At 37.3% G+C, this 19,022-nt stretch overlaps 1 protein-coding gene across 6 annotated transcripts in view; it reads right to left on the reverse strand.

Moving 5' to 3' along the window:
• Window positions 1–19,022, reverse strand: part of MDM4 (MDM4 regulator of p53) — a 35,369-nt gene that overhangs the window by 13,271 nt on the left and 3,076 nt on the right. For 5 of the 6 annotated variants that reach the window (XM_017678885.3, XM_017678881.3, XM_017678884.3 and 2 more), the window contains exons 2-7: window positions 11,312–11,424; window positions 9,623–9,697; window positions 7,512–7,645; window positions 6,109–6,164; window positions 2,441–2,508; window positions 1,613–1,712 (exon numbers count right to left, since the gene is read on the reverse strand). In XM_017678885.3, coding sequence (XP_017534374.1) covers window positions 1,613–1,712; window positions 2,441–2,508; window positions 6,109–6,164; window positions 7,512–7,645; window positions 9,623–9,697; window positions 11,312–11,389 — 511 coding nt within the window. In that variant the 5' untranslated portion in view covers window positions 11,390–11,424. The remainder of the gene's footprint in view (window positions 1–1,612; window positions 1,713–2,440; window positions 2,509–6,108; window positions 6,165–7,511; window positions 7,646–9,622; window positions 9,698–11,311; window positions 11,425–19,022) is intronic. The other variant, XR_001856050.3, reaches the window with a different exon arrangement.

Below are 19,022 nucleotides of genomic sequence, written 5' to 3' on the forward strand. Positions count from 1 at the left end.
TAGAAATATTGCAAATCTAACACATATTAAGGCCCCACAATATTCCAGGTAAAAGATCACATGTTGTACATGTAAATGACATTTGGGACAGTTACTAACAAAGTCGGTTGCTACCACATGCAATTCTCTTCTTCCCGTTGTCCCATCTCTTTCGCTGTGCTTTCTCTTTTTCTACCACCTTACTTCCCCTGCCTCTTCCCAAGGCACTCAGCATGCCAACGGCAACCACGGTGTTTAAACGTCCTGCAGGACATACAGCTGGAAAACTGTCTGCAGTAAATGCGTCCCTGCCAGAATCACAAGCCCAATTCCTGAGATGGTGCCACATTAAAGTCACCTCCATTTATTCAAGCTCTGTAACTTTTCAGGAAGAGAATGGCAATAGGCCATCCTTTCCAGATAGAGAAATTCTGTCATTTCTGTCTGTTTACCTTCCTGAAAATGTTATTCTCAAAATTTACATCACAAACTACATATAGTCTCTTGAATTGGCTGTTTTTATATTTTAAACAGCCTTCTGAGTAAAAAATAAGGACCAGCATTTAAAGAAACAAAATTACAGATTTAATGCCATACAGAGTGGAATAACCTCCAGGGTAATTAGGTAGCCCAAAATTCAGTGTGTATTTTCAATGCGATTTGAAGAAAACACAGCATGATAAACTGATTCAATTTTTTTTAAACTGATTCCATTTTAATTTAAATATTTAAAATATTTCAGCAGCATAACTTCCTGGGATGTCACCCTAAGTTTAACCTACCATCGCTCCAAATGTGAGCCAGGTACCTAGACTAAAAACCATCATGCCATTAATACCTGTGAGGAATTTAGGATTTTATACATTTTTGCAGAAAAAAATTTTAGAAGACATTTTATAAAGTAGGGTTTGGGGGAAACTTCCAAAATATCAATTAACTCATTTAAGCTATGCATTCCATTTCTAGTATGGATGGCAAAGATCTGATGACTCCCTTTCCAAGGGCAGAGGAACAACTACACTCGGCTTCTTATGTCTCGTTCTTGCCTCTAAGATACTAAGAATATTTTATCATCTTTGCAAAATTCAAAAAACTGAAAATTAGCACAAGCAGTCAAATCAAAATAAAAATTCTAATCAGATTGAATACAAAATAAAAATTCTAATCAGATTGAATATATACATAGGTTCCAATATTCCAAAGGCCAAGGTAGCCAGGTTACCAGGTTGCAGAACAGATAAACATGTAGTTATCTTGCATTAGTGCATTAAAGGAAAGGCCTTGCTTTATCCCAGTAATCACGGCTGCTCAATGAGCATTACAATCTTCCTCAAACTTCACAATGGTGACGAGGGCAAAAAGATTTTCAGAAAAGAATGAGAAATAAGTATGACATAACGCCCCTCCTACTTCACATTTGAAGAGAGAGCATTATTTTTTTTTTTTGAGAGAGCATCTCTCATATTTATTGATCAAATGGTTGTTAAAACAATAAAATTCTGTGAGAGAGCATTATTTTTTAAGTCCTCAATATAATGGTCTTAATTACAACTAGTGCTTAATGTGGATAGATGCCATTTCTAGAAGTCATCAACAAAAAAGAAAGTCTACCTAGTCTTAATCCAAAACTTACCTTCCCTAGAATTTCTGCATTTACATTGTGAGGTTGGCAGTACGGGAATATTGCCTTCTTCCGTTCTTTTCCTAGAATTGGAACTTTCCTCTGCACTTTGCTGAAAAGAAAGGAAAGGTGTTTATCAGTTCAACAGAAATGACTGAGACCAGGGGATGTAGCAGTTCCATTCTAGCTCACCAGTCAGTGTGCGACACAAAGGGTTACACACAAGCAAGAGAACTCTGGAGTTCACCACAGTCATCAAATAAAGGCAGCACCTCTCCTCATCCCACTGTGAGCAGAGCTAGGAGACTCCCAAACCTGGGGGAGAGAAGTCTCTGCACAAAAGGCTAAAGCATACTGTGAAAAATGGGCTATCAATACAAAGCCTCTAGCCTACTACAAAATTAGGTGTAATTCAGAGAACATGTGAGAAACCCTCACCATATACCAAGATGATCATAGTTGTCCCAGGTCTTGGGAAGCTTTGAGAAATGGCATAACATGAACTTAACTGAAACAAGCCTGTAAAATCTAATAAAGCCGTTTCCTCAAACACCTCTGAACATACACATCACACACACAGGCACACACAAACTCCAAAGAAACTGCAGCTGGAAGAACTGAATTCAGAAGTGCTACATCCCAAAGGAAAATTCAGAGACTGGAACTCTGTTATGGGCAGAACAGAGAAGGTTCACTCTGTCCCTGGTCTGTGAACTCCCAAGAACCTTTCTTATTAAATTCTTACCACATTCAAGGAAAGGTCGTGGGAGTCCAAGATCCATAGGTACAGAGAAGGGGCCACTCTGTACAACAAAAGAAGTCACCGTGTGGTGATTTTACCTTCAGTCGGTCTTGACTTGGAATATCCATACTGTGATCCTGTGCGAGAGCGCGAGTCTGAGCAGCATCTGGATAGCAAGTAAAACAAAAGGAAAACCTTCCCTGGTAATAACCATTCTTTCCACACAAAGGACCTCAGCAAACAACCCTGGAGCCAGGTTTGGTCCCTAGAGATGTACTTCTCCATACTGGCTAGACAAGGCTCTTATCCAAAAGGAATGGAAAGACCAAAACTACTAAAAATGGCAAAGACCAAGACAGGCTATTTCAAAATAAATTACCAAAATATAATCTGGGGGAAAAATGGAAAATGACTAAAAAAAATATTCATGGCAAGCTTTCAAACTTTAGTATGAAAAATGATTCCAAGCAGGGAATAAACAGAGTGTATTTTTATTATCTTTTCCTTATAGGTGTTTATCACCAAATTTGCCTAACTTGTAAATAAGGACAAAAGAGTTTGGCTTTTTAATTTAATCTTTACTTTCAAGTGTTAAAAGTTACAGAGGGTTATGAAATCTGGAATTTTCCCCACTTGCTTCTAATGCAATGGCACCTTCATGTAAATTTGTATTCTAAGTGTCAATGATGATTTCTTAGTTTAAATTCCCATCACCTTAATATAGATTAATCTTTTTAAGTCAGTAACTCATTTTTTCCAGTCACTATACACATTTCCTAAGAAGGAAGAAGAGGCAGACAAAGTTTTTCTCAAGGCCAATAAAACAAAGCAAAGCAAACAGTAACCTGAGAGCATTTCTTAGATAGTCTGAGAGAAATGTATTTCAAGGGCTGGAAAATTTTCACGCAGACCAGAAGATGAAAACTTAGCTACAGAGAAAGAAGAAGCTGCACAGAACTGAATAACTCATTATATAAGGTTATAAGTAACTGAACTGCACCCAAATAAGTCTATCATGGATTGAGTTCATAAGCTACTATCAGGTCCAGAGATAAGATACCAAGGCAAAACATCATCCTTGTCTAATAAAGACTGCCAGGGAGGGTATACAGATCCTACCACTCGCCTGACAAATCAGTTGTTTCACACAAAGCAAACATCTCCAAAATTGTAATTACAAAGAGCAATATTTCTAGAAGCATTTTTATAAGTAAATGTTGATATTAAGAAGTTCAATAGACAGCATTATCTAACCACAGTGGTCTTCAAAAATCAATGAACATATACTGCAGATGAAGTATTTCTCTAGTAAGTCAATTTGATAACTGCTATTCATAGTTCTAAAGCCTTTCTACCTTACCTGGGTTAAAACAATTAGCAGCAGAAAGAAATTATCAGGGAAAACTACAAGGTACAAAGGAATTTTTAAATAAATACAACGTTTGTCATATGTATTTCACTTTATTAGTATACATGTGGAAATTTGGAGAAATGGTTTATAAAGAACCACCTTCACTTTAAATTACAGCATTTTCTTCAACCATCAAAACATAAGGTTTAACTCCCTTGCAAAAGTGCAAACTAGGTGATTGCAAAAGCACTTTTCTCATCTATCCTTTCAAATGTGACACACGCATTCCAATTTACAAAGACCAACAGAGATGGCCAACCATATGCACCAACATAAGTTCAAGTCAGAGCAGACAACCAATCAAAATCACTGTGGGGCAGTGTCCTGGTCTGGATCGCTGTACTGTGGTTCTTAAGATACTACCACTGGGGGAATCTGCGAAAAGAGTCTATGCAGCTCTTTTTAACACTCTTGCAACTTTTTTTGTAAGTGAAATTATTTCTAAGCTTCAAGTTAGAGAACAAACAGAATGTTTTGAAGATTTAATGTTCAGAGAAAATTTGTGTTAAAAGAATTGGGGCAGATTCTGTTCCAAGCAAGGGCTCAGGAGACATCAATGAGTGTGTGGCACAATGAAAGAAGTAAGGACTGGCCAGTCAGAAATACCTGTTCTGTCAATTATCAGTGGCATCTGAGGATAAATCACTCATTCTATTAAAAAAACTTCAGTTTCTTCTTCTCCAGACCTTTCTTACAGGGCTGTTTTAAGGATCAACTGAAATGTTTCTTATAGAAATGTTCACTTTAATATAAGGCATGTAAAATTCTGCACAGGAAGTGCAAGGAAGAAAATGAGGAAGAGAAAACATGAGAATTATACCCACTCTAGATATTCAGAGAACAGAGCAATGAGAAAACAGATTTTACTAAAAGAGTAGATTAGCAAACATAAAATAAATCCTCTGGGTATTTCAAGCCTGTAGTGACTATCCAGGAAAGCCGTTCTATTTCACAAGTGACTGAATTTCAGTAAAGCTCCATTATCATTTGCAAGGCCTTCCCTCTCACACAGACATTTACAGTTGGGTGAAGTGGGCAAATGGCTAAATGAAACTAACAGGCTTCAAATTCAATGTAAGTCCAAAAGCACCTTTCAGTATAAAGCAAAGTGTCCTTGCTCTCACTTTAAAGAGTAAATCTTCATTAGGAAATACTTTTTTCCAACCTATTTGTTTTCGTGAACTATTGAGAGATAATCCAAAGGGATTACAAATTCAGGCTTTCTTCAAAGGACAATGTTACCTAAAATCTAAATGAAGCTCACAAAAGGGTTTCATGTAGGAATAAAGAAAGAAAAAGTTCATTTTTGGAAATTAGTGAGAGACAGGGTTACATTTCAATTGTATCCACTTTATTCACTTATCTCTAACACACCACACTTCAGACCCCAAAGTAGCCAGTTTCCTACACGTACTTAATAAATTAAACTCAAAGGCAGTTATTTAAAAAATATGGAATCAAGCAAAGAGTTAAACTGGCATTCAAATAAACAGAAAACTAAAACCATTAGGTAAAGGTTCTTGGGGGACCTTTCTAACAGATAAATCAGGTGATGTCACATGACACCACAGAATCTTAACATCACTGAAAGGGACAGGCAGGCCTTACATGACTGATAGGATGCAAGAGATACACAACATACCACCTCTGAAACCTCAGCAAAAAATTTAAACATGAATCTACTCAAGTACTACTAGTTTACCAAAAACAGAAGATAGAGAAATACATTAAACAACATCACAAGGATACAATCTGCAAACTCTAGAATGTGGGAAATTCTACAGGACAAACAATCCATTTCTTCAACAAATAAATGACATAAAACCAAAGGAGGGTTAAGTTGTATAGATCAAGGATACTCAAGAGACATATCACAAAATACAATGTGTGGACTTTGCATCCTGATTTGAACAAGACAAATGTAAAAGATATTACTGAGATAACTAGGGTAACTATACACTTGGCTACTGAATAATACTATGGAGTTATTATTTAGTTCATTATTTTTAATTTTGTTGGGTGTAATATGGCATTGTAGTTACGTTTGAAGGAAAAAAGTCCTTATCTGTTAGAGATTTTAAATGTATGTCTAGATGAAGCAAATACAGCAAATGTTAATAATTACTAAGTCTAAAAGTAGGCATTCATTATACTAATCTCTCTTTTTCGGTGTATTTGAAAGTTTTCACAGTGAAAAGTTAAATAACATAGTAATAATGTTGTGTGTGACAGGTATCCCTCCCAGTCAAGCCAAGGCAGTATCACATTTCCATCTTGATTCTCCTTGTTTTCCCACCATTTGCCCCCTTGAACTCAAAGCTGTGATAAAGACTGAAGAAATATGATGAGACATACCTGTAGTAGCAGTTGCTAAAGTGACAAGATTCTTCCTTAGCATATCATAGAGAGGGCTGTCATAAAAGATAAAATAAAACATTAACCCCATGGTTTCCACTAAAGTGTTAAGGCTATTTCTGAAATGCTATCTTGCAACTTGTCTCTATAACATATGAAGAGGCAGCAGTGCTTCCGCAGATTTTTTAAAAATTATTTAAGCATCAAGACGGTAATGGATAAGCCCTTGTGTTACTTTGCCCCCATTAAAAACTAATTAATTTACATTGTATGTTATTAGCTATCGGTAACTGAAAGTGGGGAGATTTCCTTTGAAGATTATCCCTTATTTCTAGGGGTTAAGTTTTACATTTTAATTAGGGAGTGGAGGTGGAAGGCAGTCTTATTGCTGTAAGACAAAATGAGCTCAGAAGAAACAGTCATCACAAAGCTATAGTTATTGATTAACATTTGACTACATAATTTAATGACCATATCCCCACCAGCGGGAGAAAAACAGACACAAGCTTAGCATCAACCCCAAATTGCCCAGCAATTCCACCTTTTTCTATCAGCTCACTCTCCACTCTACAGTAAGCATTTCCCAGAATTCTAACAGAGCCAAGTCCTACCCAGGGAGTAGGTCCCTCCCACCCAGGCATGTATACATTAATGTTCCATCTGTCAGACACACTTCATCCAGCCCCTCGGACTCTCTGACCATCCTTCAGCTCAAACACGATGTCCTGAAGGAATCTTGCCTTAACCCCTAAGGACCTAAGTCACACCCCCCAACACAGCTTCCTGAACCTCTTTCTATAACATATAACATATAACAATACATGTTGCCGGACTGTCCAGGCTTATTGTGAGATAAGGGGACATCCTTCTCTGATTTCAGCCTAGTAGGTATCCTATTGCCTTCCCTCGTTTGAGTCACATTTGCCTCCAAAACCGGAAGTGATACCTTGACCAGACTCATTTACCCAGAACTTTATGCTCATAGAAAAATACACACACACATACACACATATATCTGATGGTCAATACATTATTGTTAATTGAGATCATTAAAACATAAATGTCATTCGAATGAGGTTTACAATTTTTAGTTGAAGAGGAAAATGCTGTTGATACAATTTTAAGTGAAAGAGACAAGATAAAAAATTGTATGTATAGCATGATATAATTCTACCTGCACTGGTATGATCATTTGATTAAGATAAGAAGAACATTTACTTTACGCTTGATAAAATCAAGTCTGTTGCTCACTACTGTGTTCTCAGTGTCTCACAGGCCACCTGACATATTTAGGCCCTTAAATATTTGTGGACTAACAGAAAAAATAACCATTAATGACCTACACAAACTAAGTGGTTAGGTATAAGCCCCCAAAAAGACGAGCAAGTCCTCACTGTTCTCACCTTGGATCTTTCACGGAGAAGCTCCGGCACCCTAGTAGCTCCCCCAGAAGATCCCCGCCGCAATGCACCACGTGCTGCTCCTGCTGATCGTAAAGCCGCTTCGCCATTATGTACTGGCCGAGGTGGTGCATGACCTGCCGGGAACAAAACGCCATGAAGAGATCTGTCCAGCTGGTGCCAAAAACACACGAATTAATTATGGAGAAGTCAGTCTGCTAGAGAAAGAGGGAACATGTATTTGGAGATGACTATTGGTGCTGGTGTAAGGGCTGTTACAGCCAGAGAGTTGGCCCCAACTACTAGCTTCAACCACTTATTATCGTTCTGAACATTGAGAGACCCTTGCATTTTAGAATGGAAACGTACTGGTCTGACAAGAAGAAAAAGTGATGAATTTACCTAGTATGCCCGTAAGTTTTTTCTCACCAATCCAAATAAGGGGTCTGGTTCTTTAAATTTCAAAGTTGCCTGGGTCATAAAAATATTTTCCAAGTCCAGCAGCGCATGACTTCTCTAGCCTTTTGATGTGTGTTCACTTAATTCTTTTTGGCAAATGAAGTACAATGGTTAAGAAGCCATCAGCACTATAAGTGCATAAAACATAATGTTTATCAAATAAAAATTTGGTATATCTGCCTTTTTTCACAGAGTTCACAAAATGGAAGGGGCACACACAAGTTCATGATTCAAAACTTTAAAACTGTCTAATTTTTCCCTAGTTAGGAAAGTAGTATATTTTTTTAGAATTACTAATTAAGGTCACTTAATGACAGTAACAATCTTCTCCCAGATCATAAGCAGACCAAAGACCAAAGCAGATCTTTATCTTTAGGTCCCCCGCAACTTCTCAAGAATTATTAAGTATTTGCATAGATTTTTCAAACACTGTTCCCATTATACTGGAGCAAACAAGTACCTACATTGCACCTAATTCCAAGAAACATGTCCCAGTATTAATAGCTGTCAAATCTAATCAAATATCTAGGACAAAGAAGTTTTATATTTATGTGTGTCCAATATTCAGAAAAAAACATATCTACTCTAAGAATACAAAATAAGATCCTCTAAAACACTACTCTGAATTGATCTATAATACTAGTATTCTCATTGTACCACACTGCCTCAATGCACATACTGAGAACCAATATTTAAAAATAAAAAACTAGGAAATTCCTCTTTATGCACCAGGTAGGGTCAAGATTCAAAGAGAGAGCTTATCATGCAAACTGACTCTGTTCAAAGTTTTCCCCAGTAAAACAAACATTCTCCCTGAACGGCACGGAAGAGGGGCTTTTTTTGACATCTCTTGATTCCAACTGTGTTTCTTCTTAGCCCAGGCAAATTCTGCCATGATATTGAAGGAGATAGCATAATTCATTTTAACAACTATATTGATATAAAAATCGGCACTTTAATAACAGTTTGGAAAAAAGTCTTATTGCTCAGGATTTTAGAGATATAATCTAAAATGATGCACTTAATCTTGAGGGGTGTAATGGCTCAGGAGAGCAGTACTGCTGGTTTAAGAAAAGTGAAAAAAAAAAAAAAAGCTTGACAATTTTGTGTCCTCTGGTTAGGAAAGGTTAGGTCTTTACCCTACTAAATGCAAGCAGTTTGGAAGAGGTTAACATTTTAATACTGAGTCTTTTCCACTTATAGAATTAAATTTTCTTTTGTTTGAAGAAAAAAAGAGAAAAACTTCATATGCTAAAGAAGTTATTTAAATACATAAGTGTTTAAAATAACTCACAGTGCTCAGAAAAGTATCTGACACATTTACAATGAAAAACTACATTTAATTCTTGCCTGGCAGTATATTCTGTAAATCATAGACATGGTCATTTTTAATCTTGTACATGTTTTGTATTTTAACTCTGAGATCAATGAATTTACAGTTAATCTTGTGTTTAGCTGACAACACTCTTCAGAAAGAAATTTAAAGGAACTAAGAAGTTCAACTTCGCTTGATGGTCTTTACAAAAGAGCAAATGTTGCCCCTCCCTTACCTCAAGAGTAGAACTTCCTGTCTTAGCATGATTTCAGAACTACACATTCACTGGCTTCTACTTCTCAGCTGTACTTAAAACTGGAAATCCGCTTTGATGGCTTACCTCTTTAACAGTGAACATTTCACCTTGTGCACCTGCTGCCTGCAAAATCTTCAGAAGAGGCAGTTTTGGTCGTACCTGATAGAAATATAAAATAAACTTGCTATTAACATTTCCATTAGACTGGTTTCTGAAACCCTAGGGAACAAAAGACCCTCTTTAAACAATTTTTTAATGAACTCTGGTAGATATTTACCACTTAATAACATACAATCTTCCAACACATAAAATAACCACTTGTTTCTATGCTGAAAAATCACATTTTCTGTGATGACTGAGGCTGAAAAATCACATTTTGTGTGATGATTGAGACTGTTACTTGTTTCTGTCCTGAAAAATCACATTTTCAAAAGCAGCACATTCACACTATGATGGCTATAATAAAAGGAAAACAGAAGAAATCAGCAAGTATTGGCAAGGATGTGGAGAATTTGGAACCCTTGTGCATTGCTGGTGCGAATGTAAAATGGTGCAGCTGCTATGGAAACCAATCTGGCAGTTCCTCAAAAGTTAAACACAGAATTACCATATGACCCAGGAGTTCACTCCTAGGTGTTAGGGGGGCGTTACTTTCCTCAGTTCTTATTTTCCTGCCTAATACAGGTATATACCCAAAAGATCTGAAAGCAGGGACTCAGTTTGTACACTCATGTTTATGGCAGCTAACTGCTACTCATAGCAGATGAAATATGGACAATGAAAATGCCATTGACAGATAAACAAACAAGATATGATATACACATACACGGAAAAGGGGCTTTTTTTGACATCTCTTGATTCCAACTGTGTTGCCTGTCTTTAGCCATACAATTTTATTTTTTTCATTTTATATAGTCAAACTCGTCTCTCCTCTTACAGCCCCCTCCAGTTGTTTGTCTTATTTAAGGTCTCCCTCTTTCCAAAGTTTCACAAACATTTCCTAAACTTTCTTCCAATATTTTTTATCATGTTGCCTTTTACACTTATATCTTCTGCTGTGTGGAATGTTTCTGTACAGGGTTTGAGGTCTTCATTTGTTTCCTTCCAGAGATGGCCAATTATATCAAAATCATTTATTATATAAGCCACATTTTCACCTACCAAATCCAAATTCCACCTTTATTATACATTAAGGTAGATAATACTATATATTGTGCAATGTTTATGAAAATACAAAACAAAATTATGTTTTATACGTTAGAGGGAAAGATCTGGAACAAGACACACCAAATTGTTAATAGTGTATATCTGAGGGGGAAGGGACTTAGGGAGGTAAAAAGGAGATGATCAAAGGACACTCTACAGATAAATACATTATAAAGTTTGAATTTTTTGTTAAGAATACATTTGCTAAATTTTCAATTTAAAATAGATTTTTAAAGAAAAACTAGTTGCAATGAAGTGAGCAAGACAGAAAACAAATTTATATGACTTGGGTTTAAATTCTCCACTAGACACCCACACCCTAAAAACGCTAGTTTTCAAAATGTACCACTTTGAGTAATACGTAACCTCCATATATATATTTGTTTAATCAATTATCAACTCAAAATTTATGGGTGTTGATACTGTTTACTAATTTCCCTAATATGACATTTCAAAATATAGTCCTTTCTGCTCTGCAAAAAAAATCCTACAGTAAGGCCATCTACATGCCCCAATTCAATTTTTTAAACTCTTAAAGAAAAATAGTGGTGCCTAAAAATGATTTACCTGATTAACTGGTTCTGAAGAGATTCTGCAGGCACTGTCAGATGTTGAACACTGGGCAGAGGTGGCAAATGATGTCATTTTGGCAGTGAAGAAGTTGCAGTCTGTTGATAAATCTAGAAGAAATAATAAAATCTCTTCTGAAGTAGAAAACTCTCTTTAGGATTTACAAAACAGCAGCCAGCAAACGCGAAAAAGACACATATATTGGCACACTCTACACAAATGCAACACACCCACGCTAAAGTCCTTGACACCCTTCTATCCACTTTCTAGTTCAGATTATGCAAAAAAACAATAAAAACGATCTATGCTTCCCTTAGGTGAAGACCGAAAAAGAAACAGGTACAGGCTTGCTCCAACCTCCAGGACAATGATGATAATGACTAAATTGTTTCAGCTGAAAGTCAAATTTACAATCATTATCTCCCCAGGGGTATCAGATAGTTCTTCAGTCCCTCCTCCTCTCATGGACAAGCGCTCCAGAGCAGCCCTTAGAAGACAAGATGCAGGGCTGAGGGATTACCAAGATTAAGTAACAGATTTAAGATTGCAAGCACAAATCAGGGAAAACCTCTGCAACATGTTGGAACATGTCTTGGCAAGTGACCACAGGAAAATGAGAATCAAAATATTCAGTATATTCATTATCAGTTAAAGCAGCTTTTAAAATGTGACGACACACTATATACCTACAAAGGGGGTTAAACCAAGGTGGACATACCAAGAAGAGATATAGCTTGAATTCCCATACAGAGTAAAGTTTCATTAAAAATTTTCGCTTTCTACCTTTTTCCCTTAGGAAAAAAAACCTATAGAGAAGGAAAATGAATTTTTAAATAAACTTGCTTGAGTTACCTTCAGGCCTTTTTCTAGTAAAAATCAGTGAAATGTATGAGAAACAAGTCACATCAGGAAAAAGGTGAAGCAGCCTAGAAAAATCAACAAACAGTCTGGCTAAAGTTAACATGATTCCTCACTCTTCTTAGAAGACTTCCTAACAAATTATAATTTCCTCCCTTTCCCTATCAGCTTCTCTTGCTACAACATGGGAAGTCAAACAGGACACAGTATAACTTACTATTTTAAAGCAGCTTGTTGTGCCCAAAGTCGCGAATCCCAGAAGACCACCAAGGAGCCAACACCGATGCAAAAGCCAAGAGCCTTTATTCGAGCTAGCTCGAGCTCAATCTCTCATCTGCACCAATGCAGTGGCAAGATGGCAGAGAAAGAGAGCGAGTTTCAAAAGTATAAAGGTTTTATTGGGGATCTAGGGGCAGTTGGTGGGGTAGAGGTGTGACCTTGGCCAATTGGCTGGGTCTAGGGGTAATTGGTGGGCTAAGAGGTCGTAGCTCTGGTCCATTGGCAGGGTCTAAGGGTGGTTGGTGGGCTTCTTGCTGACTGGTGAGGAGAGAGCCGAAGCTCCAGTTGGCTGAGGTAGGATCCAGGTCCCGATTGGCTGGAGTAGGATCTGGGTCCTGATTGGCTGAGGTAGGATCCTTGAAAGGGCAGCACTTATGCTAAGGGGGGGGGTCTAAAAATAAAATTAACTTCTAGGGGAAAAAACTAAGTCCCCTTCAGCCACTTTTAACTAGCATTTCAAACCTTATAAACAGAAAATCAATCCTGATCTCCCCACACCTGCTAGTCCTGTTGTCTGCCCCATCTCAGCAGATGGCAATTTCATCCTGTCAGTTGCTCAGGTCAGTGACCTTGAAGCCATCCTTGGTTCCTGTTTCTCACTCCACACCCAGTCCATAAGTTCTGAAGCTCTCTCTATCTTCATAATATGCCCAAAGTCTAACCACTTCTCATGACTTCCCTTGTTACTACACTAATCCAAGCCACCCATTTCTTAACAGCATTAGCTTCCCAAAGGTGTTCTTGGTCCCACCCCTGCCCTTCTAGCTTCCAACTTTCTCCTTTTGTCTTGGGTCAAATGTCAGTTCATCAGTGAGACCTTCCAAAAGCACCCATTTTTAAAAGTGCAACTCCCTGCCCCCAGTACTGCCCATCTTCTTCCATGCTTTATTTTTCTTCATTGTTCTTGTCATCAACCAACACATGTTAATTATTGCGTAAAACATAACCTGCAAGTGGGCAGAGATTTGTATTTACTTGTGCATTAATATTATCCCCCAGTGCTTAACCTGAGAATTACTTGGTAGAGCAACATGACGGATATGAATATTAATAGTAATAACTGATGGTTTCCAAAAATTAGCCCAATGACCCACATCTCCAAACTGACATAAATTAATAGAATACAGTAGACTTGATAATGTGCCAACTCCAGGCCCAACAGCTTCACTTTTTGTGCTTTTGGAAATCCTGAAAATCTGGCTACCCTACTGGAGACCACACAGAAAGGCCACGTGGAAGCACTCAGTTGTCCAGCTGGGCCCAGTCTTAGCCTCCAAAACATCCACACACCTTAAGACATTCCAGCCCAGCTGACACTTGACTAGAGTTGCATGACAGGCCACAAGTGAAACCACCAGGACCATCCAATGGAGCCCACAGAATCATAATAAATAAATAAAATGGTTGTTGTTTCAACTTACTAGTTGTTTGGTGATTTATTACATAACATTAAATAATCAAAACAAATGACAAAACTTACACAGAGCTTACTCTGTACCAGGCACATATATTAACCCATATAATTAAACAATCTTATGGTGTAGGTACTATTATTATCTTTATTTTACATATGAGGCAAGAGCATAGCGATGTTATTTGCCTGAGACATATATTTAATAAATCACTGGAATCAAGATTTCAAACTCAGAAAAGCTTTCAATTCCCCACTTAGTTAAATGTCTAACTTAAGAAATCAGGAAATGATCAACAATACATTTTAAGAAGTAGAAGAGTTTATAAGAAGATACAATAATATCATGAATGGAAAGGAGGGTGTATCAGTGTACAAAGTAGAGCTTAAAAGAAAATACTGTCAACTATATGCCAGCAATTTGAAAGCTTAGACAAAATGGGAGATATAAAAAGCTTTAATAATCTGATATTTATTAAAGCAGTGAAAAAATCTTCCTACAAAGAATACACTGGGTTTTGTACTTTTTACAGGCAAGTTCTATCAATCTTTCAAGGAGGGATTTTACTAAAATTTTTTTATTTTTATTCATGACATTTGAATCCTTAATCCATCTGGAGTTGACTTTTTTTAAGAGATCAATTTTATTCTTTTTCCATTTAACTTATTCCTTCCTTTATAATTTGAATATTAGAGCTGCAAATTCCTTCCTCCTTCTACCCCAGCAAATTTTGATAGTTTTATCACCCAGCTGTATTTTAAATTTCCATGACAATTTTTAAATTAATCCATGAGCTTTATAGCTATGCCTATACATACTGTATTTTTCAAATTTAGGTTTTTGTGATTAACTTCTAACTGAGCAGCACTATGGGAAGAGATCCCCTGCATAACATTTCATCTTTGAAACTGTTAAGGCTTCCACAATGGTCTGACCAATGATCAATTCTGTAGAATACACTTGCAGAACTCTAAGTCCATTAGGTTAAGCCCATTGGTTTTTTACAACCTTACGTATCTGTTCATTTGTCAGCCTGACATACAAAAATTAAGAGAAATGAAATGAAATCTCCCACTGTGATGGTGGATTTATTCATTTATCCCAGTGTAGTTCTACCAACTTTGCTTCATCTACTTTAAGGATTTTTAATCAGAGGCATACATGCTTTAAACTGCTATCTCTTCTCAGTGAACTATCATTATATAGCGATTATCATTATGTAATGATTCTTTCCATCCCAGTTAAGACGTGTCTTAAAGTACGTTTTATCTTAATATGCTCATGCCAGCTTTCTTTCGTTTAGAATTTCCAGGTATGTATCTTCCCAATCTTTTACTTTCCGTTTCACATACCCTTAAACTTTTAATGTGCCCCATGTAAAAAGCATATCTGGACTTTGGGTTTTAACCCAATTTGTCAATTTTTATCTGTAAAGGGTGAATTTAGCCTATTTATTGTGACTGATACACATAGATCTGTTTCTATCTTACCTTAGCATTCCAGTTTGTCTTACTCTCCCTGTGCTTTTTAGTATGTTATTGCCTTTCTTAGAAGTTGTATCTCTGTCTCCAAGCTAATAAGAACTCAGCACAATATCATCTGGACTTTAAATTCTGAGATAGATGTATTTTTCTCTCCTTTGTTCTTTCCTTTTCTGTCTTTTAGGCCTTAGTCTTTTCAGCAAGCAATGATACCAAGGAATATGATTACCTTTACTTCGTATCTGAATAGGAATTTTTTTACTTTTTAGCTATTCTGAAACTTCCATGATAATTTTTTAAATCCATGAGCCTTATAGCTGTGCCTATGCAGTCTATATTTTTCAAATTTGTTTTTGTGAATAGCTCCTAATTTAGCCACACTGTGGGGAAAGTAACACTGACTTTTCCTGGTTTTGCATAGTACTTCATCGAGAACTGTCTTCACTGTGGGTCTTTGTGTGGCTTGTCAGTTTGACCTACAAATAATTAAGGCTCTCAAGATTTCATATACCTGAGAATATTATCACCTATTTAAACGAATGTGATTAGGTATAAAATTCTAAGTTTCTCTTCAAAACTCTGAAAACACTCTTTTGTCTTCTTGTATTTAGTGATATGCTCAAAACTCAGATGTCAATTCCATTTTTACTCCTTTGTATGTAATCCATTCTGAGGCTCCTATAACTTTCTTTTGCTTTGATATTTTTACATTTCACTATAACGTACCTAAAACTGATATTTTCCTGATCTCCCATCTTTAGCCCTCTAAGGAATCTTTTCACCTGAGGCTTTCATCTACCTTTCTTTAATTCTAAAAGAGAACTTTAACAGATATTAAAATAAAAGAAAAAACTTTTTGTTTTTCCACAATTTCTTCAAGTACTTCCTTCATTTTTATTTCCCTAAAATTCTTATTCAGATGTGAGTACCTACATGTGAGTATCTGTTAGCTTTTCCTTTATATATTTTGTTCCTTCTTTGTTCTGGGAGGTACTCTCCATCTAGAGTTCTAATTCATTCTTCAATTCCTTTATGTTATTTGTACCATCTGTCATGTTATTTTAACCATTATATTTTTCAAGCCTACTACTTCTGCTTGGTTCTCTCAGCCCCTGCTTACTCTTGTCTCACTATCTTCCCTATTTCTTTTAGGTTGCTTATCAGCCTAACTTTAAACCCTTGGTCCATCTGTTCTATTATTTCTGTTCCAGTGAAGCCTGTATGTTGTTCTTCTCTTGAAATACCTGTGCTCTTCAACTGTCTCTGTTATTTTTCCCTGGAGGACAGCAGCTACTCCGACAAGCAAAGCAAATGGGGAAAACCAGATTCCCGTCCTTATCAGTCACAGTGACGTGGAGTAAGGCAGGAAATGAACACTAAAGTAGAAAGCCCCAAGCACCAGAAAATCACAATCATTAGACAATGACAATCACTCTCCATCCCATAAAATCAATACTCAGATCAAGGATTCAACCTTTGTTCCCCAGGAAGAAGCAACACTGTGATGGGGATTCGGGTATCAAGGAAGTAAGGGGCAGCACAGAGAAGACGGGCAGTGACTCTGCTGCATCCTACTACGCTGATGGACAGTGACTGTAATGGGGTGTGGGGTGGGGACTTGACAATGGGGGGAATCTAGTAACCACAATGTTGCTCATGTAAGTGTATATTAATGATACCAAAATAAATTTAAAAAAGAAAGTAAGGGACAGAGAAGTGACTGCCTAAAGTGTGTCATCACCTGTTTTTCTGAACTCCTCACAAGCATAGGCTTCTGTAATGCCCTGACTTACTCTTGGAGAGAGCTGGACTAGGGCTCTGAGTCACCCCAAGAGTAGAAAAAGGTAATTCCAAGGTAATGCAAGAGGGGATAAACTATAGCAGCATTACAACAGTTTCCTTCCCCCAGGGTTTATTCTCCTACAGCCACGACTGGCTGACTCCTGCTCCAAGCCTAACACCCCCAGCACCCCCCTACACACACACACACACCAGACCACAACAGCTCACATCACCCATTGTTTCTCACAGTATTTTCCTTTCACGGTTCCTCTAGGGATGATTGGGGGAAGAAAGCCACCAGTCATGCTGGTTCAGCATCTTAGCAGGGACAGGAACTGAGCACTTGGCAGCGCTGAAGAATTTAAACCTCAATAGAAGTTTTTCTTACTTTGCTGTAATACCTGGTAGGAAGTGTTGTGCCATTAAAAATGGTACTGATAAATGGGCCATGGAAGTTCAGAGCAGGACAAATTACTTATTGCAACACACAGGAGGAATGAGAAGGACTGGAGATAGTAGTAGGCTAATTTTTAAATGGGAGAGTACTGCAAAGCATAGGACGGAAAACATTATGAACAAAAGCACTGTTTAAGAATGTATGTGAGAAATGAAGTCAGCTGAAGGGCTTTGAATCCAAAGCAAGATCTTGACTCTTTTCCACTTAGAATTTCTTTCAAATACAGCAGGGTTAGACATTGTTATTACTTCTTAGAAGAGAAAAATCTTGGGCATAAAGAAGTGGAGTAACTTGCCCAACTATAAAGGTTATCCTTTTCCACTATACCATGCTGCCAGTTAGTATTACTATTTATTCAGTTATTCAAACCAGAAAGTTAGGAGTCATCTTGAACTCTCCCTCTTCCACTATTACATTATCAAACCTTATAGATTTTAACTCCTAAATTCTTCAAAATCACTCCTCCTCTTCATCTTCATGACCACTTCCCCAAACCAAAGTGTTAACTCTTGCCTGCATCACCACAACGGACTCTTCACTGGTCCCTCCAAGCTCATTCATTTTATGCAAACTCCACCTTACAGCCAGAGTTAAAAAGCCACAACACAACAAACAAACCCAATTCTATAGTGCCAGGCCCCAGAGCTTGGACTGCTCTAAAGACACACACAGAGCTGGCGCCTTAGCACCCTGTCAAGCTATCCACTCGCACTGTCTTCCCCATTCCCCAGACCACTGGCACAGTGATCTTTCTGTTTCTCAAACAGAGCCTTTGCACCTTGTTTCATTATTTGGGGCATCGTGAGTTTTGTACAATGACTCATCCTAGACCTTCCACTCTCAGGTTAAACATCACCTCTTCAACATCATTAATAGATGCTAAAACCACTCACGTGAATGGCTGGGAGAGGGAGGATTTTAAAACACATGGAACAGGCTTACAGCACTCAACCCACTGACCAAACTTATCCCTAAGAAAGGGCCATTCACACATCATGTACTTCCTGATGTGAAGCAACAGGAAGCACCCAGTACTTCCTTTGAAATACTCTTAACCCAAAGAAAAATCCAAATCTAATCAAGCTTCTAGATCTAACTACTAACTACATGTTTGTAGGAAAAATGGATGGTAGAGAAGTAAGTAAACAATACTAAAAAGCAGGTAATTAACCAATCCAGAATGTAGGAATTTCTACAGGACCCCTGCTCTGTGGGATATGGGTAAGTGGGGAGACTCTTACAGACACTTCAAACACATAAACCTAATACAATGTGTGGACCTCGCTCAAGTCCTGATTCAAAAAAGCCATCTGTAAAATGTCATTTTTTCCTAAACAATCAGGAAATCTTGATGTACTAGGTATTAGATACTATTAATAAATTGTTAATTGTAGTAGAAAGGCACTGTGATAATTTTTAAAATCCTGACAAGAGATACA

Source organism: Manis javanica, chromosome 11 (genome assembly GCF_040802235.1).
Source record: "Manis javanica isolate MJ-LG chromosome 11, MJ_LKY, whole genome shotgun sequence".
Taxonomy (NCBI): domain Eukaryota; kingdom Metazoa; phylum Chordata; class Mammalia; order Pholidota; family Manidae; genus Manis; species Manis javanica.